At 40.4% G+C, this 18,149-nt stretch overlaps 1 protein-coding gene across 2 annotated transcripts in view; it reads right to left on the bottom strand.

Annotated features, from left to right (window-relative positions):
* Positions 1–17,553, bottom strand: part of LOC126416256 (transmembrane protein 68) — a 127,531-nt gene extending 109,978 nt beyond the window's left edge. The window contains exons 1-2 of one of the 2 annotated variants that reach the window (XM_050083884.1): positions 17,354–17,553; positions 17,077–17,215 (exon numbers count right to left, since the gene is read on the bottom strand). In XM_050083884.1, the coding sequence (XP_049939841.1) occupies positions 17,077–17,215; positions 17,354–17,399 (185 nt within the window). In that variant the 5' untranslated portion in view covers positions 17,400–17,553. Of the gene's footprint in view, positions 1–17,076; positions 17,216–17,353 lie in introns of those variants that run through there. The other variant, XM_050083885.1, reaches the window with a different exon arrangement.
* Positions 17,554–18,149: the final 596 nt, after the last annotated feature.

The following is an 18,149-nucleotide window of genomic DNA, read 5'->3' as shown; positions in this document are numbered from 1 at the left end:
TATGCAAAACATCGTTTTTTCCAAGTTCCCAAACATATTTCAGCACTTCTGTGCCATTATCAGTGGGTTTCTGTTTTATTTAATCTGCAACGTGAACATTTTTACTAAACAATTGCAAAATTATGTGGATATTTAGTTCAAACAACAATTCATTTCTTTTTGTTAATATCTTTACAATCAGTTTACAAGGTTTTTCAGGACCACTTGTGTATTATTTATTACAGATAGCTTTTCATCTGCAACCAAACGATGTTGATGAGAAATTTTTTTGGGAGTTGGGGTTGGGTTCTTTGGGGAAGGAGACCAGACAGCAAGGTCATCGGTCTCATCGGTTTAGTGAAGGACGGGGAAGGAAGTCGGCCGTGCCCTTTCAAAGGAACCATCCCGGCATTTGCCTGGAGCAATTTAGGGAAATCACGAAAAACCTAAATCAGGATGGCCAGACGCGGGATTGAGCCATCGTCCTCCCAAATGCGAGTCCAGTGTCTAACCACTGCGCCACCTCGCTTGGTGTTGGGAGTTAACCTATAATTTTATGCTCTAAACGTAATTTAGTTTGTCGCGATATTTCATGCTTATATTTGTTTTTACTTATGTTTTTGTGTACATAATTGGTTCCTGCTGAACGCTACTTAAATACTGTTTTCAAGTTGTTAATGCTTCTGTGGAATGAAGTTGTTTACAGTGTACTGGTTGTGTTGTACTGACACCTAATTACAACACAACTAGCGATGAGTGTGGCCCTGTTGTCTGCACAAATTTGTACTATAGTTGGTCGTCCATTTATTCTCTCAATGATACAGAGGACATTTTATGTTGGTTGTTGAACAGCAAGAATCATTCACTCAGCACTGCACCACGAATCACAGGCACTGGACGATCAAATTCAAATACTTCAATCACTAGCTTCTGTTTTGTCTGTCTGTCTGTCTGTCTGTCTGTGTCACCTGCTGTTTTGCCCTCCAAGGCCCCTTGGTTTATCTGCCTCCAATTACTACATACAATGAGTCTGTCGAGGAATGGGATGCATACGAGAGATGTCTGCGACAACACTTTCAAGCTTTAGGGATTACTGATGCTATTTTATGTCCTGCATTATTCCTTTCGAGGATATCACCAAGGATGTATTAAGTCCTATGTCAACTCGCCCCTTTGCAAGACCTGTCTTCTTTAACATCTAACCAAATGTGTGAACTTCTTTCCAAGTACTACTGTAAGCACAACCATGTTATTGCATCCTGGGATGAATTTCACCTCTGCAGGAAGCAACCACATGAATCCTATCAAACATGGGCAGCTCAACTCCACAGAGTACGTCGTCATTTTGTGTCCGATGTGCATAAAGAGCCACATGCTGATCAGATGGTGAGAGATACTATCATTCATTAATTCTGGATCATGAGGTGTGAAAGTGTGCCCTCCAGTGTGGAAATCAAGCCCTCTCCAGGTTTTTACCTACTGCACAGTTGTTCAAGGTGTCACAAGCTGTTGGTAATCAGACTGAGTCACAGTGGGAGGTATTGGCAATCCAACCTTCTCCTCCACACCAAGCTTCTGATAAGTTTCAGGGTCAAGCTTCAGATAGTTCTCAGGGGGAAGACATAGTGGTGGCAGTCTGCACACGATCACAGCATCAAGGCAGCTGGCCTCGCTCTCAGCAGCAGCTCCACCAACAGAGTAAACAGGCCAGTCAACAGCAACGTACATGCTTCATGCTCTCGGCCTGCCCTTATTGTTTCATTAACCACAAGCACCCAGACTGCGCTGGACTACCTGTCAATTGTATCAGAAAAGGTCACATTGCTTCTGTTTGTAATGCAAATATCCAAAGGTCCTATTGTTGATATGGATGTAAACATTGTATCGGCTATTTCTGTTACACCAAACAAAGCTTTTCACTGATGTTATGGTTTTTCATAAAGTTCTGCACATGCTGTGGTAACCTAGTTAAACTCACAAACTTATATGGACTTGGGCTCCCCTCCGCTTCTCCCTCTGTCACAAAAGTTAGCAAATTGCAATAAGCAGAGCATTCCTATTTTGGCCAATTCTCTGCCCCGGTGACCTATAAAACAGTAGTCTGGTTACTTACATTTCTTGTTGTAGATAATGCACATATGGAGAATCTTTTTGGATTAGATGCTTTTAAGTTGTTTGGTTTTACCGTTTCAGATGACAAGAATTTAATGTCTGAGCATGTGCAGACAGATGCATTACATTCCAAGTTTTCCTCTTTGTTCTCTCTTGGATTGGGTTGTGCCAACAATTTCCATTTGCAAATTAGTGTGAAACCTTCTGCTTGCTCTCATTTTTTCTGGGCCTGTCTGGTTCCAGTGGCACTCAGGGAACAAGTCAAAGATGAATTACACTGGCTCACATAATCTGATGTTGTTCAGCTTATTGCATCAAGTGAATGGTCTAACCCTTAATTATAGTAAAGAAACTGTTGGACCAGTCATGCCTCTGTGGCGATTTTAAAGTTTCTGTGAATACACATTCCCGATAGTGCACCTGGACGAACTCTTTGCTGAGTTACCAGGTGGTCAATATTTCTCAAAAATTTAATTGTCAGAAGCCTACTTACAACTTTTTTTAGATACAGAGTCACAACGTATTTTTATTTATTTATTTATTTATTTTATTTACACGTTAAGTTCCGTAGGACCAAATTGAGGAGCAAATCTCCAAGGTCATGGAATGTGTCAGTACATGAACTTACAACATAACAGTAATAACAGATAAAAATAAATGTTCATGAACCTGAAAAAAGTCATTCCACAAGTTTAAGTAAACGCTATCAGCAATACAATGAGAATCAGCTTGATTTTTCAAGGAACTCCTCGACAGAATAGAAGGAGTGACCCATGAGGAAACTCTTCAGTTTCGATTTGAAAGCGCGTGGATTACTGCTAAGATTTTTGAATTCGAGTGGTAGCTTACTGAAAATGTATGCAGCAGTATACTGCACACCTTTATGCACAATAGTTAAGGAAGTCCGATCCAAATGGAGGTTTGATTTCTGGCGAGTATTAACCGAGTGAAAGCTGCTTGTTCTTGGAAATAAACTAGTATTGGTAACAAGAAACGACAATAAGGATTATACATATTGAGAGGCCAATGTCAAAGTACCCAGACTCGTGAACAGAGGTTGACAAGAGGTTCGTGAACTCACACCACCTATTGCCTGAACTGCCCGTTTCTGAGCCAAAATATCCATCTAGAATGGGAAGAGTTACCCCAAAACATAATACCATACAACATAAGTGAATGAAAATAAGCAAAGTAGACCAATTTACGTGTCGAAGTATCACTCACTTTTGATACCGTTCGAATAGTGAAAATGGCAGTATTAAGTCTTTGAACAAGATCCTGAACGTGGGCTTTCCACGACAGCTTACTATCTATCTGAACACCTAGAAATTTGAACTGTTCAGTTTCACTAATCTTATACCCATTCTGTGAGATTAAAACGTCAGGTTTTGTTGAATTGTGTGTTATAAACTGTGATTTAACGTTAGTTTATTTTCTACAAGCCATGAACTGAGGTCATGTACTGCACTACTTGAAACTGAGTCAATGTAGCACACAACATCCTTTACTACCAAGCTAGTGTCATCAACAAACAGAAATATTTTAGAGTTATCCATAATACTAGAGGGCATATCATTTACATAAATAAGGAACAAGAGCAGCCCTAAAACTGATCCCTGGGGCACCCCCCACTTGACAGTACCCAACACTCAGATCCCACATCACAGCCGTTATCAACATTGTGAATAATGACCTTTTGCTGGCTGTTGCTAAAGTAAGAGGTGAACCGATTGTGAGCTACTCCCCTTATTCCGTAATGATCCAACTTCTGGAGAAATATTGAGAGATCAACACAGTCAAATGCCTTTGTTAAATCAAAAAATACGGCAAGCGTTCAAAACTTTTTGTTTAGCCCATCCAGTATATCACAGAGAAAAGAGAATATAGCATTTTCAGTTGTCAAACGACTTCTAAAGCCAAACTGTACATTTGATAGCAAATCTTGTGATACAAAATGATCAATTAACCTTACATACACAGCCTTTTTGATAACTTTTGCAAACACTGATGGCATAGAAATAGGTCTAAAATTATCTACATTATCCCTTTCTCCATTTTTATAAAGCTGCTTTACAACTGAGTACTTTAATCGCTCAGGAAACTGACCATTCCTAAAGGAAAAATTACAAATATGGCTAAATGCAAGGCTAACATGTGCAGCAAAGTACTGTAATATTCTGCTAGACACTCCAGCATAACTATGAGAGTCCTTAGTCTTCAGTGATTTAATTATTGACGCAATCTCCCTCTTGTCTGTATCACAGAGGAGTATTTCAGACGTCAATCTCAGAAAGGCATTTGCTAAGAAATTTATATGATTTCCTGTAGAAACTAAATTTTTATTTAATTCACCAGCAATGCTCAGAAAATGATTGTTAAATACTGTACATATATCTGATTTATCAGTAACAGAAATATTATTACTGCGAACTGTCTTTCTATCATCGACCTTGTGCTGCTGACCAGACACTTCCTTCACAACTGACCATATGGCTTTAATTTTATCCTGTGAATTAGCTATTCTATTTGCATACCACATACTTCTTGCCTTGATAATAACATTTTTAAGCATCTTAAAATACTGTTTGTAATGGGCTACTGTAGCTTGATTGTGGCTAATTTTAACATTTAGATATAATTCCCGCTTGTTCTACATGATATCCTTATCCCACTAGTCAGCCAACTGGGCTGTCCATTACTGCTAGTACTCCGTTTAGGATATTCTAATGGAAAGCAACTCTCAAAGAGCATGAGGAATGTGTTATGGAAAGAATTGTATTTATCATTTATATTGTCGGCACTATGAACATCTTGCCACTCTTGTTCCTTGACAAGTTTTGAAAAACTCTCTATTGCTGTTGGATTAACTTTCCTACGTAGTTTGTAATTAAATATGACATTGGTTTGAGTACGAAAATGTTTTAGTGTTAAAATTTGTGCATCATGGTCTGACAGGCCATTCACCCTTTTACTAACAGAATGCCCATCTAGTAATGAAGAATGAATAAAAATATTGTCTATGACTGTGCTACTATTCCCCTGCACACTAGTAGGAAAAAAAAGTTTGCATCAGATCATATGAATTTAGGAGATCTAACAACATCCTTCTTCTTGCACAATCATATAGAAAATCAATATTGAAGTAACCTCATATAACTACTTTATGGTACTTCCTACAAAGTGAATCAAGAACCCTCTCTAGCTTAAGCAAAAATGCTCTGAAGTCGGAGTTAGGGGACCTATAAACAACAGCAATTAGAAGTTTAGTTTCACTAAACTCAAATAATGCTGCACAACTTTTAAATATCTGTTCAGTGCAGTGTCGTGATACGTTAGTTGTCAATAATCCTTTTAGGCTGTACCAATACTTGTGGTTGCCTTTTGGAGTCGCCAATGCTCCCACTATTTTCAACATTTTTTGGAATAAGTTCCAGTGTCTGTGATGGGTTGTGCAAACTATCTGGATGATATTGTAGTTTCCCATGCCTCCACTGAGGGACATTTGCAAACTCTTTTGGCATCCTCCAGTTTGAAGTGTAATTTAGAAAAATGTCATTTTTTTTCCTTCTATCCTTTATCTTGGGTCTGAAGTTACTTGTGAGGGTCTCAAATCCTGCATCAACATGTTTCTGCTACTGAGTCGCTTCTACGTCTACGATGTTAGTGTCTGATAATAGTCCACAATTTTCATCGCAAGAGTTGGCGGCATTTTGCGATTCCTGTGGTATTCATCACACTCTCACCCCACCTAGTGTAAATATTAAAAACTCAGCTAAAAAGTACATTGCCAATTCTTTGTCTGACATTGAATTACATCCATTTCTCTCCTAGTACTCTTGCATGCCATTCGGCAAGAACAGCCCAGTGGAGCTACTCCACGGGCACCAGCCGAGGACACTGCTACACTTCCTGTGTCCAACACCTGGACATCAACCCATCCAGCCACCATACCTCTGCTGGCCGGGAGTGACTGTTTGAGTGCACGGTTTCAGATGTGCCCTGAATGGATTCCAGCTGTCATCGCCAGATGAGGGCGGTGACTGTGACATCTGCATAGAGGATGGCCTCTGCTCGAGGCACCGTGATCAGCTTTGCCTTCATGTGGACGGTTGGGTGCCCCCTGATGTCAAACCATTGCCTCCAAGCCCGTTCACATCGGGCATCACATCACCTGTTGCTGCCGGTCCTCCACTTCTACATGGGCAAGGGCATTCATCCTCAGTGGTCGAACTAACAGTTCCTCTAATGCTTCCAATACAATTGTCAGCAATTCTGTCACCTATGCCCAAGCAACTGCTGATATAAGTATGATCAGCATCACAAGCACCGTCACCAGAGCCAATGCCCGAGGTCGACATGGAACAGCCCCGGTGTCACGAGTGTTGCCGTATGGTTTGACCCGCACCATGCCACCTTAGCCAGAACACAGAGGACGAGGAGGACAGTATGGACGTCTTAAGAATCCATGATCTCCCTAAGAGCGGAGAAATGCAGTGACGCATGCAAGTACTTTCAAGAGGCCGTGCGTGTGGCAGTGGTATGTCATCTGCAGAGGGCACCTCAGACATACGTATGTGGTGTGTGTGTGTGTGTGTGTGTGTGTGTGTGTGTGTGTGTGTACTTTTTTTCTACTTCAGAAGAAAGACTTTCTGGAAGTTTAAATATTTTCAGCATTCTGTCTTCGTGCCTCTCTATAACTCAACACTTCCTCTTTGTGGTGAGTAGTGATCTATGCTTTTCCATATTATTGTTATTCCATCCTGGACTTGCCACCATTTGATTTTACTTAGATCATAGCATATGTTACAGATGATTACAACAGATCACACTGAAATAAGAGTTCCAGAACCCATCCTTAAATTATGTTTGATTATTTTTATCAATAATATCACATGACCAGTTTAATGAGTTATTGGATCAAAGTAGTAGATAGTAAAAATAGGTAATTATACATAAATGTATCTTTCAGTCTCCACTTGAGCACAGGACACCCAGAAACAAATTCTGACTGCCCTCACAAATGTTTTACTCTGCAGTGATGTATACACTCTACTGCAACATATCAACAGAGAAAAACTGTGTCCTAGAACCCTACATTTTACAGTGTAGCAGCCACTGTCTTTACTGAAAGTGTTTTCCACAGAAACCAATTCTCCCCAAAATTACAGAGGCGCTATAAGATGCAATTTTTTATCCATTTCATTAAATATGTTCTGCTGAGGCTAATTTCTCAGAATAGTGTGTTGCCTTACAGTGTACACCATTTGCCTGAGGTAACCAATAGCCACCATCACAAAATATCTTATGTATGCACGACATTCTAAAACCTTTCTTGTCTTCATGAATTGCTACATTTTTGCTGGGTGCCTTAAAACTAATTACAGTTATGTATCTTCAGCAACCGATTAATGTTGATATTCTCACACACCAAATGAAGCTCCAAATGTCTCACCCATATTGGCTATAGAAAACCCGCCAATGCGGACTGCATTCTCTCAGCAACACCATTTACACAGAAAAGCAGTGTTCAAAAGAACACTGCACATTTTGCCAAAGCTATCTCAGATGCCATAAATTTGCCATAAGAAGTGAGTCACCAACAAAAAGTCTTCTATGAAAATGGCTACAATCACTGTCAGTATTTCACAAGCTCTTTCACTTGAGACCTCCTTCACCTGCTTTTAAACAAACTTACTCATAGAGCTTCCAAGTTTTCCATCCAATTACTCTTATATTGGGAACAGCAACTCTCCAACAACACTTTCTACGAATACCCCCAAAAGTTACTTTTACATCTGACAATTTCACCCATTTAAAAAGTTCTATATAGTCCTGCATCCAGTCAGGAAGCTTGTCTAATATTCTGTACACCCATACTTTGTTCATAAACAACAGTGAGGAATTATATAAAATGTCTTTTTCAAGTCAAAGAACATAAAATCAAAGCAGCTATTATTGTCTATGCCATATGGATGAATACAGTGTGCTCCATATCATAAGTAGGCCGACCATGTCTGCGAAAGCCATCTTAATAGATTACTATGGAAGAGAATTTAGCTCTCTAAAAATGTCGAGATATGCAAGCATAAAATGTGTTTCATAACTCTACAACAAACTGACCTGAGCAACACAGGTCTATAACTGCAAGTGTGTGTCCAACGACATTTCATAACAATAATACACTCCTGGAAATGGAAAAAAGAACACATTGACACCGGTGTGTCAGACCCACCATACTTGCTCCGGACGCTGCGAGAGGGCTGTACAAGCAATGATCACACGCACGGCACAGCGGACACACCAGGAACCGCGGTGTTGGCCGTCGAATGGCGCTAGCTGCGCAGCATTTGTGCACTGCCGCCGTCAGTGTCAGCCAGTTTGCCGTGGCATACAGAGCTCCATCGCAGTCTTTAACACTGGTAGCATGCCGCGACAGCGTGGACGTGAACCGTATGTGCAGTTGACGGACTTTGAGCGAGGGCGTATAGTGGGCATGCGGGAGGCCGGGTGGACGTACCGCCGAATTGCTCAACACGTGGGGCGTGAGGTCTCCACAGTACATCGATGTTGTTGCCAGTGGTCGGCGGAAGGTGCACGTGCCCGTCGACCTGGGACTGGACCGCAGCGACGCACGGATGCACGCCAAGACCGTAGGATCCTACGCAGTGCCGTAGGGGACCGCACTGCCACTTCCCAGGAAATTAGGGACACTGTTGCTCCTGTGGTATAGGCGAGGACCATTCGCAACCGTCTCCATGAAGCTGGGCTACGGTTCCGCACACCGTTAGGCCGTCTTCCGCTCACGCCCCAACATCGTGCAGCCCGCCTCCAGTGGTGTCGCGACAGGCGTGAATGGAGGGACGAATGGAGACGTGTTGTCTTCAGCGATGAGAGTCGCTTCTGCCTTGGTGCCAATGATGGTCGTATGCGTGTTTGGCGCCGTGCAGGTGAGCGCCACAATCAGGACTGCATACGACCGAGGCACACACGGCCAACACCCAGCATCATGGTGTGGGGAGCGATCTCCCACGCTGGCCGTACACCACTGGTGATCGTCGAGGGGACACTGAATAGTGCACGGTACATCCAAACCGTCATCGAACCCATCGTTCTACCATTCCTAGACCGGCAAGGGAACTTGCTGTTCCAACAGGACAATGCACGTCCGCATGTACCCCGTGCCACCCAACGTGCTCTAGAAGGTGTAAGTCAACTACCCTGGCCAGCAAGATCTCCGGATTTGTCCCCCATTGAGCATGTTTGGGACTGGATGAAGCGTCGTCTCACGCGGTCTGCACGTCCAGCATGAACGCTGGTCCAACTGAGGCGCCAGGTGGAAATGGCATGGCAAGCCGTTCCACAGGACTACATCCAGCATCTCTACGATCGTCTCCATGGGAGAATAGCAGCCTGCATTGCTGCGAAAGGTGGATATACACTGTACTAGTGCCGACATTGTGCATGCTCTGTTGCCTGTGTCTATGTGCCTGTGGTTCTGTCAGTGTGATCATGTGATGTATCTGACCCCAGGAATGTGTCAATAAAGTTTCCCCTTCCTGGGACAATGAATTCACAGTGTTCTTATTTCAATTTCCAGGAGTGTAATAACCAGTAGCTTTTTCCAATTGCTTGGAATCCTTTGTTGCACCAGCTACCAATGATAAGCTCCTGTTACAAGGGGAGCAAGTTCTTTCAGATGACGTGCATAGAATCATACAGGTATCTCTCAGGTATAACTGTCTTTTCCGAGTCGAGTGATTTTACTTACTTTTCTATCCTACAATAACTTTTCAGTATCTTGACATTTCAGCGTTTGTGCAATGATTAAAAGAAGGAATCATTTTACAATCTTCCACAGTGATACAACTTTGGATGACTGAATAAAGAATTTGTGCCTTATGCCCATGATCTCCTGTTTCAGTGCCAGTATGAATGACTGAATACATGCTTTTGATCCATTTACTGATTTTCTGTTCTTATGCAAGACCAAAACTTCTTAGACCTTTTCATCAGACTGACTGACAAAATTTTAGTTTGAAATTCATGGAACACTTTTCTCATCACTCTCCTTATACTCATAGTAACTTTGTTTAGCTTTCTTGTCAACAAGGATTTGAGGAGTTCCTTCCTTGTCAAACAACACACACACACACTTATGCCACTATATATTGCCTACTAGACTGACAGTGCCAATTCTATTTCGTGGCAGATGGGCTGGTTGTGGTGGGTAGTGGGAGAACTTTCCTACAACTTGAAAACTTTCTCAGCACACATATTACAGCATATTGAACATTACTTTTGAATTTTATCTTATCACATTCTTCCCAGATATTTAAAACTAGTCGCTCAGATAATCAATCAGTTTCCTGTCACATATGTAGTACAATACATCAAACACTAACGAACATCACCAGAAAGGACACACTGCTGAAATTCTGTACAAAAGTAATAGTGCCCACAGTATTGCATAGATGTGAAAGGTGGACTTCCTCACATAAATATAGAAGTAGCTGAAATGAAATTCCTTTGAAAGAAGGAACATCAGGGTTTAAGACACTGAATGACTAGGTACTTACACATGGAGTACAAACTGGAGACTGGAAAAGGATGGAAAAAAAACAGAAACCATATTTTAAAAGGAATTATCCCAGCATAAGCCTTAAGTGTTTTTCGATAAACATAAAAAACCGAAATCTGGATGTACAGACAGGAATTTGAGCTCTGGTCCTGTTGACTACAAGCCCATTTTCTTGACCACAGTGTCATCTAACTCAGTAATTCTCCCTCTCTCGCCTCTTCTGCCGCCGCCCCCCCCCCCCCCCCCACTCTCACTCTGTGAGAGACCTATTCAAGGCAAGCAAAATGTATCCAGAATGAGTACATTATAACCAGAACACACAAATATATCAAGTTGTAATTTTTGCTAAGTCACAGTGGACAATTTGTGGAATTATTTGACATAGGAAAGTAATTTTTTACTTTTTTAGCTACCGAATTATGACACTGAAATTAATCAATATTTGACAATATAATGTAGTTGGATAGGTTAAAAAGTCTACTAACTACGCACCGGCAGGAGAACACACATAATAAAAAAAAAATTAAAAAAATAAAAAAAGGTTTCACTTATGCAAGCTTTTGGAGCCGGCGGCTCCTTCTTCTGGCAGAATGGATATTATAATATAACTGGACAGATAAAAAATTCCTCACAAAGTGGCAGCAGGAGAACACACACACACACACACACACACACACACACACACACACACACACACACACAATTTTTACTTATGGAAGCCCTTCTGTCGTAAGAAGGAACCACTGGCTTCAAAAGCTTGCTTTTTTTACATGTGTGTTCTCCAGCTGTCGCTTGAGTAATTTTCTTTATATCTGATTATGTATCAATAATTTATGTAATTTCTCCCACCTCAGCATTTCTTCACAGAACTACTCCATTCTTCACTTCATTTTAGTTTTTTACATCTTTCATTTTCTGACTTGTCTATTTTTTGCCATCCCCCTCCAACCTTTGTAATATACAGTGTAGTTAGCTTTGCACTCTTATTAACTTGTGCACAATGTTCTAGCAGTAACCTCTACCTTGCATATTACCTTGTCTTCCACCTTGAAGCTCTCACGCTTGCAAATCTCGTCTAGTGTAGTCCCCAACAATCAGTCTTTACTTCTCATCCCCCCTGACCCAGGGTTCCGGGTGATTTTTCCAACCTCTTCTCTTTTTCCCAAACCTCTCCAGTACCTTTCCCTTCCCCTTCAATACTTCTGCCAGGAGGAAGATCCAGCAGCTCCAAAAGCTCGCATAAGTTAAACCTTTATTTTATTATTATATGTGTGTTTTCCTGCCAACACTTGGTGAGTAAATTTTTTATCTATCCAATTACACTGAATTACAACAGTGGCATTTTAATTTAAATACTGGGACTATATACCTTATTCTGTGGAACTGGAAAGAGAAATTTAACATATCATTTAGTAACAAAATAACAGTGCAATATATCAATGTCTGTCATTAGAAGCAGAGCTCCCACAACATTTGTCCTAGTGTACCAAAAACATAACTCAGGAATAATTAATGTGTTTATTAATATGAATAAGGTGCTCAAAATGTTGATCCTGGGCACTGATATTTATATCTACAGCCACACTCTGCGAACCACTGTGAAAATCATTTCTACATCTACATCTACATTTATACTCCGCAAGCCACCCAACGGTGTGTGGCGGAGGGCACTTTACGTGCCACTGTCATTACCTCCCTTTCCTGTTCCAGTCGCGTATGGTTCGCGGGAAGAGCGACTGTCTGAAAGCCTCCGTGCGTGCTCTAATCTCTCTAATTTTACATTCGTGATCTCCTCGGGAGGTATAAGTAGGGGGAAGCAATATATTCGATACCTCATCCAGAAACGCACCCTCTCGAAACCTGGCGAGCAAGCTACACCGCGATGCAGAGCGCCTCTCTTGCAGAGTCTGCCACTTGAGTTTATTAAACATCTCCGTAACACTATCACGGTTACCAAATAACCCTGTGACGAAACGCGCCGCTCTTCTTTGGACCTTCTCTATCTCCTCCGTCAAACCGATCTGGTACGGATCCCACACTGATGAGCAATACTCAAGTATAGGTCGAACGAGTGTTTTGTAAGCCACCTCCTTTGTTGATGGACTACATTTTCTAAGCACTCTCCCAATGAATCTCAACCTAGTACCCGCCTTACCAACAATTAATTTTATATGATCATTCCTCTTCAAATCGTTCCGCACGCATACTCCCAGATATTTTACAGAAGGAACTGCTACCAGTGTTTGTTCCGCTATCATATAATCATACAATAAAGGATCCTTCTTTCTATGTATTCGCAATACATTACATTAGTCTATGTTAAGGGTCAGTTGCCACTCCCTGCACCAAGTGCCTATCCGCTGCAGATCTTCCTGCATTTCCCTACAATTTTCTAATGCTGCAACTTCTCTGTATACTACAGCATCATCCGCGAAAAGCCGCATGGAACTTCCGACACTATCTACTAGATCATTTATATATATTGTGAAAAGCAATGGTCCCATAACACTCCCCTGTGGCACGCCAGAAGTTACTTTAACGTCTGTAGACGTCTCTCCATTGATAACAACATGCTGTGTTCTGTTTGCTAAAAACTCTTCAATCCAGCCACACAGCTGGTCTGATATTCCGTAGGCTCTTACTTTGTTTATCAGGCGACAGTGCGGAACTGTATCGAACGCCTTTCGGAAGTCAAGAAAAATAGCATCTACCTGGGAGCCTGTATCTAATATTTTCTGGGTCTCATGAACAAATAAAGTGAGTTGGGTCTCACACGATCGCTGTTTCCGGAATCCATGTTGATTCCTACAGAGTAGATTCTGGGTTTCCAAAAACGACATGATACTCTAGCAAAAAACATGTTCTAAAATTCTACAACAGATCGACGTCAGAGATATAGGTCTATAGCTTTGCGCATCTGCTCGACGACCCTTCTTGAAGACTGGGACTATCTGTGCTCTTTTCCAATCATTTGGAACCCTCCGTTCCTCTAGAGACTTGCGGTACACGGCTGTTAGAAGGGGGGCAAGTTCTTTCGCGTACTCTGTGTAGAATCGAATTGGTATCCCGTCAGGTCCAGTGGACTTTCCTCTATTGAGAGATTCCAGTTGCTTTTCTATTCCTTGGACACTTATTTCGATGTCAGCCATTTCTTTGTTTGTGCAAGGATTTAGAGAAGGAACTGCAGTGCGGTCTTCCTCTGTGAAGCAGCTTTGGAAAAAGGTGTTTAGTATTTCAGCTTTACGCGTGTCATCCTCTGTTTCAATGCCATCATCATCCCGTAGTGTCTGGATATGCTGTTTCGAGCCACTTACTGATTTAACGTAAGACCAGAACTTCCTAGGATTTTCTGTCAAGTCGGTACATAGAATTTTACTTTCGAATTCACTGAACGCTTCACGCATAGCCCTCCTTACGCTAACTTTGACATCGTTTAGCTTCTGTTTGTCCGAGAGGTTTTGGCTGCGTTTAAAATTGGAGTGGAGCTCTCTTTGCTTTCGCAGTAGTTTGCTAACTTTGTTGTTGTACCACGGTGGGTTTTTCCCGTCCCTCACAGTTTTACTCGGCACGTACCTGTCTAAAACGCATTTTACGATTGCCTTGAACTTTTTCCATAAACACTCAACATTGTCAGTGTCGGAACAGAGGGGGCATCCCACTGTACCAGTTATTTGGTCTTTTCCCCGTTCCATACATACATAGAGCACAGGAAAAATGTTTATTTAGACGCCTCTGTGTGTGCTGGAATTAATCTATTCTTATTCTCATGATCCCTTTGGGGGTGATATTTAGGAGGTCTTAGTATTTTCCAAGAGACATCATTTAAAGCCTTCTCTTGAAACTGTTAGTAGACATTCTTCAGATAGTTTCTGTCTATCTTCAAGAGTCTGTCAGTTTCGTTCTTTCAACATCTCATTGATACCTTCCTGCTGTTCAAGAAAACCTGTGACCATTCATGCTGCCCTTCTCTGTATATGTTCGATATCTCCTGCTAGTCCTATCTGGTACGTATCCCACATATTATAATATTCTAGGACGGGTCACACGATTGATTTGGAAGCAATCTGCTTTGTAGACTGTATTTCTCTAGTATTCTACTAAAAAACTGAAGTCTGCTACTTGCTTTACCCATGAATGAGCCTAAGTGATCATTCCACTTCATATCCCTACTAAGTGTTGTACTCAAGTATTTGCACGAGTTTACAGATTCCAACTATGACTCATTAATACTATATTCGTCAGATATACCTTTTTTTGTTTTGTCTCGTGAAGTGAAGAATTTTACATTTTTGAACATTTAAAGCTAGCTGTCAATCAATGCACCACTTTGAAATCATATCAAAATCAGACTTAATATATGTAGATCTCCTTTTGGACTGTATTTCATTTTTACAGTCAATAAAGTGATCATCTACAGATAATATTGCATGCTGAACTTCATCGGGAATTTTCATAGTGTAGGCACACATTATGCAGCATTTCACGTTTTTCTTATAAACATTTTTTTTTTATTTTCCCTACATATTAAAGTCGTGAGATGTCAAGTCTGGCAAGCATACATGCAATTTTGTGTTTCCTAAATGACCAATCCAACAATTTCTGAATGTTATGTTATGGAAAATGTATCAATTTCTTTTACACTCTAGAACAGCAATTACCTGTGCAAATTGGGAGGACTGGCATCATACAGATTACCTTTTGTCCAGTGGGATGTCCTTTAATGACTGTGAAAACATATCCGTTAAGAACTGCAGACATTTGTGATTATTTAGAATCCCACCAATAAAACAGGTAGGAATGGCATAATTTTTGAAAAGCCCACAGCCATGCTGACAGATAAAGATCATTGTTTATCCATTTCTCTGTGGATTTTCAGTTCATCAGTAAGTGCATACAATGAAGACCGATTTGTCCATGGCTTGTAAATGCTTCATCCATAAACAAAATCTTGCATAGAAATGCACCACCACTTTTCAATTTCCAGAGATTCACAGAACTGAAACCAATTTTGAAAGTACTCCCCATGACCCTGTAAGTGAAATGTCGAAAGAATGAAATATGCGAGACTTTGCTATTTGCACAATACTCCTTTAGCTGATCACATTCAAACATACAAGTTGCCCAACAGTGACAGATGGTTTGTGTGTTATCATTGCTAAAATATCAGTTGCATTTCTCCAATCAGTTCTCATTCTTTAAAGTTTTTGTCTTTTATTCTTCACACCTCCAGTGAAGAATAAAAGTCCTTAAAACTTTTCTCACAATATTTGCAAAGATGGGTCGTAAGGGCTTGGTACAATCAGGACATCTTTTGGGACACCACCTGTAGCATTTCTCAAACAGTCCTGGGACATTTAGCATTAACAAAAAAGCATATTCTCTTATGTTCTATAAGCTGTTCAATTCTAAATAGCTTCACCAACAAGTTGTATGATCATTACAAAAGCAGAACATAGATTGACTGACTTCACACAGGTAAACACACAAAATATATCTGCTTTAGATCTTTTTATTATATTTGGTGGCAGGGCACACATTTGTGGAGCCTCTTTTCGTGACAGCTGGATGGTAGTTTGTGGCACTTTTATTGTGTTATTATTTAATCTTGTTCAATGCATTACACCGTAAAAGTCCTCTTAGAAGGCTATTTGCAATGCCACAAAAAGGCATATGCTTCCACTTACAAAAAGAAACCAAGCTGGTGTCATACTTTGGCAGCTATAAATGTTGCAAACAACTTTTAGACATAGAAATGTAACATAAAATATCTATTGGTAGAAATAAATTATTTTCTACAAGGATACCCAAGTTTCCCTCGGAAAATATTCTGTACATGCAAACATTTCCTAGTAAAAGCACACTCCACAACTATTACAGTATTTTACTATCTTCCTTGAACTCTATGATACACAGTGTTATAAATGTTATTCCACACTGTAGCATTTTCATTATTTTGCATTGCAGCCCTAAAACACAAAATCCCAATAAAATAAATCAGTAAAACTTTACACTGGGAAAATGGTGTGCAAAGAATGTTTCAGAGTTCTGTCATCTGAGATAAATCTTGTCTCACAAGTAACAGCATCTGTCTTCCAATTTACCAGCAATATATATGGCTACAGGCATATCTTTCCCATATTTTGTCCTGTGCAATAATTTATTAAATACAGTATTCGTCATAAAAATTCTCTATTTATTGCAGGCTTCAGGTTAAAGTCTAGGACATACACATTGTGTGGAGAGTACAGGCAAAAATGTGATATCTGCTCAAAAAGACTGCCCTTTTCGCACATAATCGATAAACAGAGTGCCAGTCAAGGAAAATAAGTTTAATTTCGAGGAAACTCTTCACTTAAATACCTTTTAAATTAGTAAATTGAAACTACCGAAGAAAAATTTCAACTTACCTATGTAGCTTGTAAATGTAGAGTATAACGGCATTCATATAGAACATTAAAAATATGACTAGAGGCAACATGAAGGTAAGCAGAAGCGGCGCTAAAAGCCATGTCAACCACAACGTAAAGTGGACATCTATGTATTCAACTGGAAAAAAAAGACACGGAAAAGCCAAAGGCGAAAATTACTAATTATTGGCCACTGTCAACATCAGCGGGAATATCGCACAGAATGTGTGCCTATGTGCAAAATCTTATTCTGAGTATATAACGCTCTGCAACCTACCAATCGCATTTTCAAAATATCTTGTGACATTTGTCAAAACTGTCATTCCTATAAAATTGGCACACTTATTGCTTACGAAAGTAGGAAATCGTATGGTGTGCTGCACTTGCGGTACGTCACTTTTACTGTGACAAACTTAAAATAATTGACGCACGGACCATGCTTACTGGTCACATTTGTATGTCAACACACGTAGTCACTCTCCTGTGATGGAAAACAACGCGCTAGAAGATATGTCAGTTTCGCAATAGCTTGTATGGTATTACGAGTCGAATATACCGTTAAGTGAAGAAATGTGTGTCGCGAGAGAAGTGCGACGACGAAGCTATGCATCATATCTTCATTATACCATTTTTGCCTTAACCAATGTGAGGCTAATGTTTGTGAATTTTCAGTTTTCTATGAGTGTCGCTTGTAACGTAATTTATATGGAATCGAATGCTTTGTTCAGTACTCATATTCTTTACGAATTCTATGTGTCGCATCTTGTTTTTATAAGTCCTTGCGCCCCATTGCAATATATACATATGTGATTAGTGACATATTTTCCCGTTATTTACAGAAGTAACAGAATACGCCAAAGAAAACCGCAATTTGATATAAGTGCACTACTCACGCCTGGACACAGACTTCTGAAACGCAGACATGACGGACACACCAATTTATTTAGATTTGTTGATGATACACATAATTGCTTTTAAACAGTGTTCACATATAGACGGAGATCAGCAATCGTTATGCACTTGAAGCAGTGATGGTTATGGTTCAATGGGCTTCCAAGACAAAGCAGCAAAAT

Source organism: Schistocerca serialis, chromosome 8, assembly GCF_023864345.2.
Source record: "Schistocerca serialis cubense isolate TAMUIC-IGC-003099 chromosome 8, iqSchSeri2.2, whole genome shotgun sequence".
NCBI lineage: Eukaryota > Metazoa > Arthropoda > Insecta > Orthoptera > Acrididae > Schistocerca > Schistocerca serialis.
The sequence above is the reverse complement of the archived record's forward strand: the minus strand, read 5'-3'. Positions and strand labels throughout refer to the sequence as shown.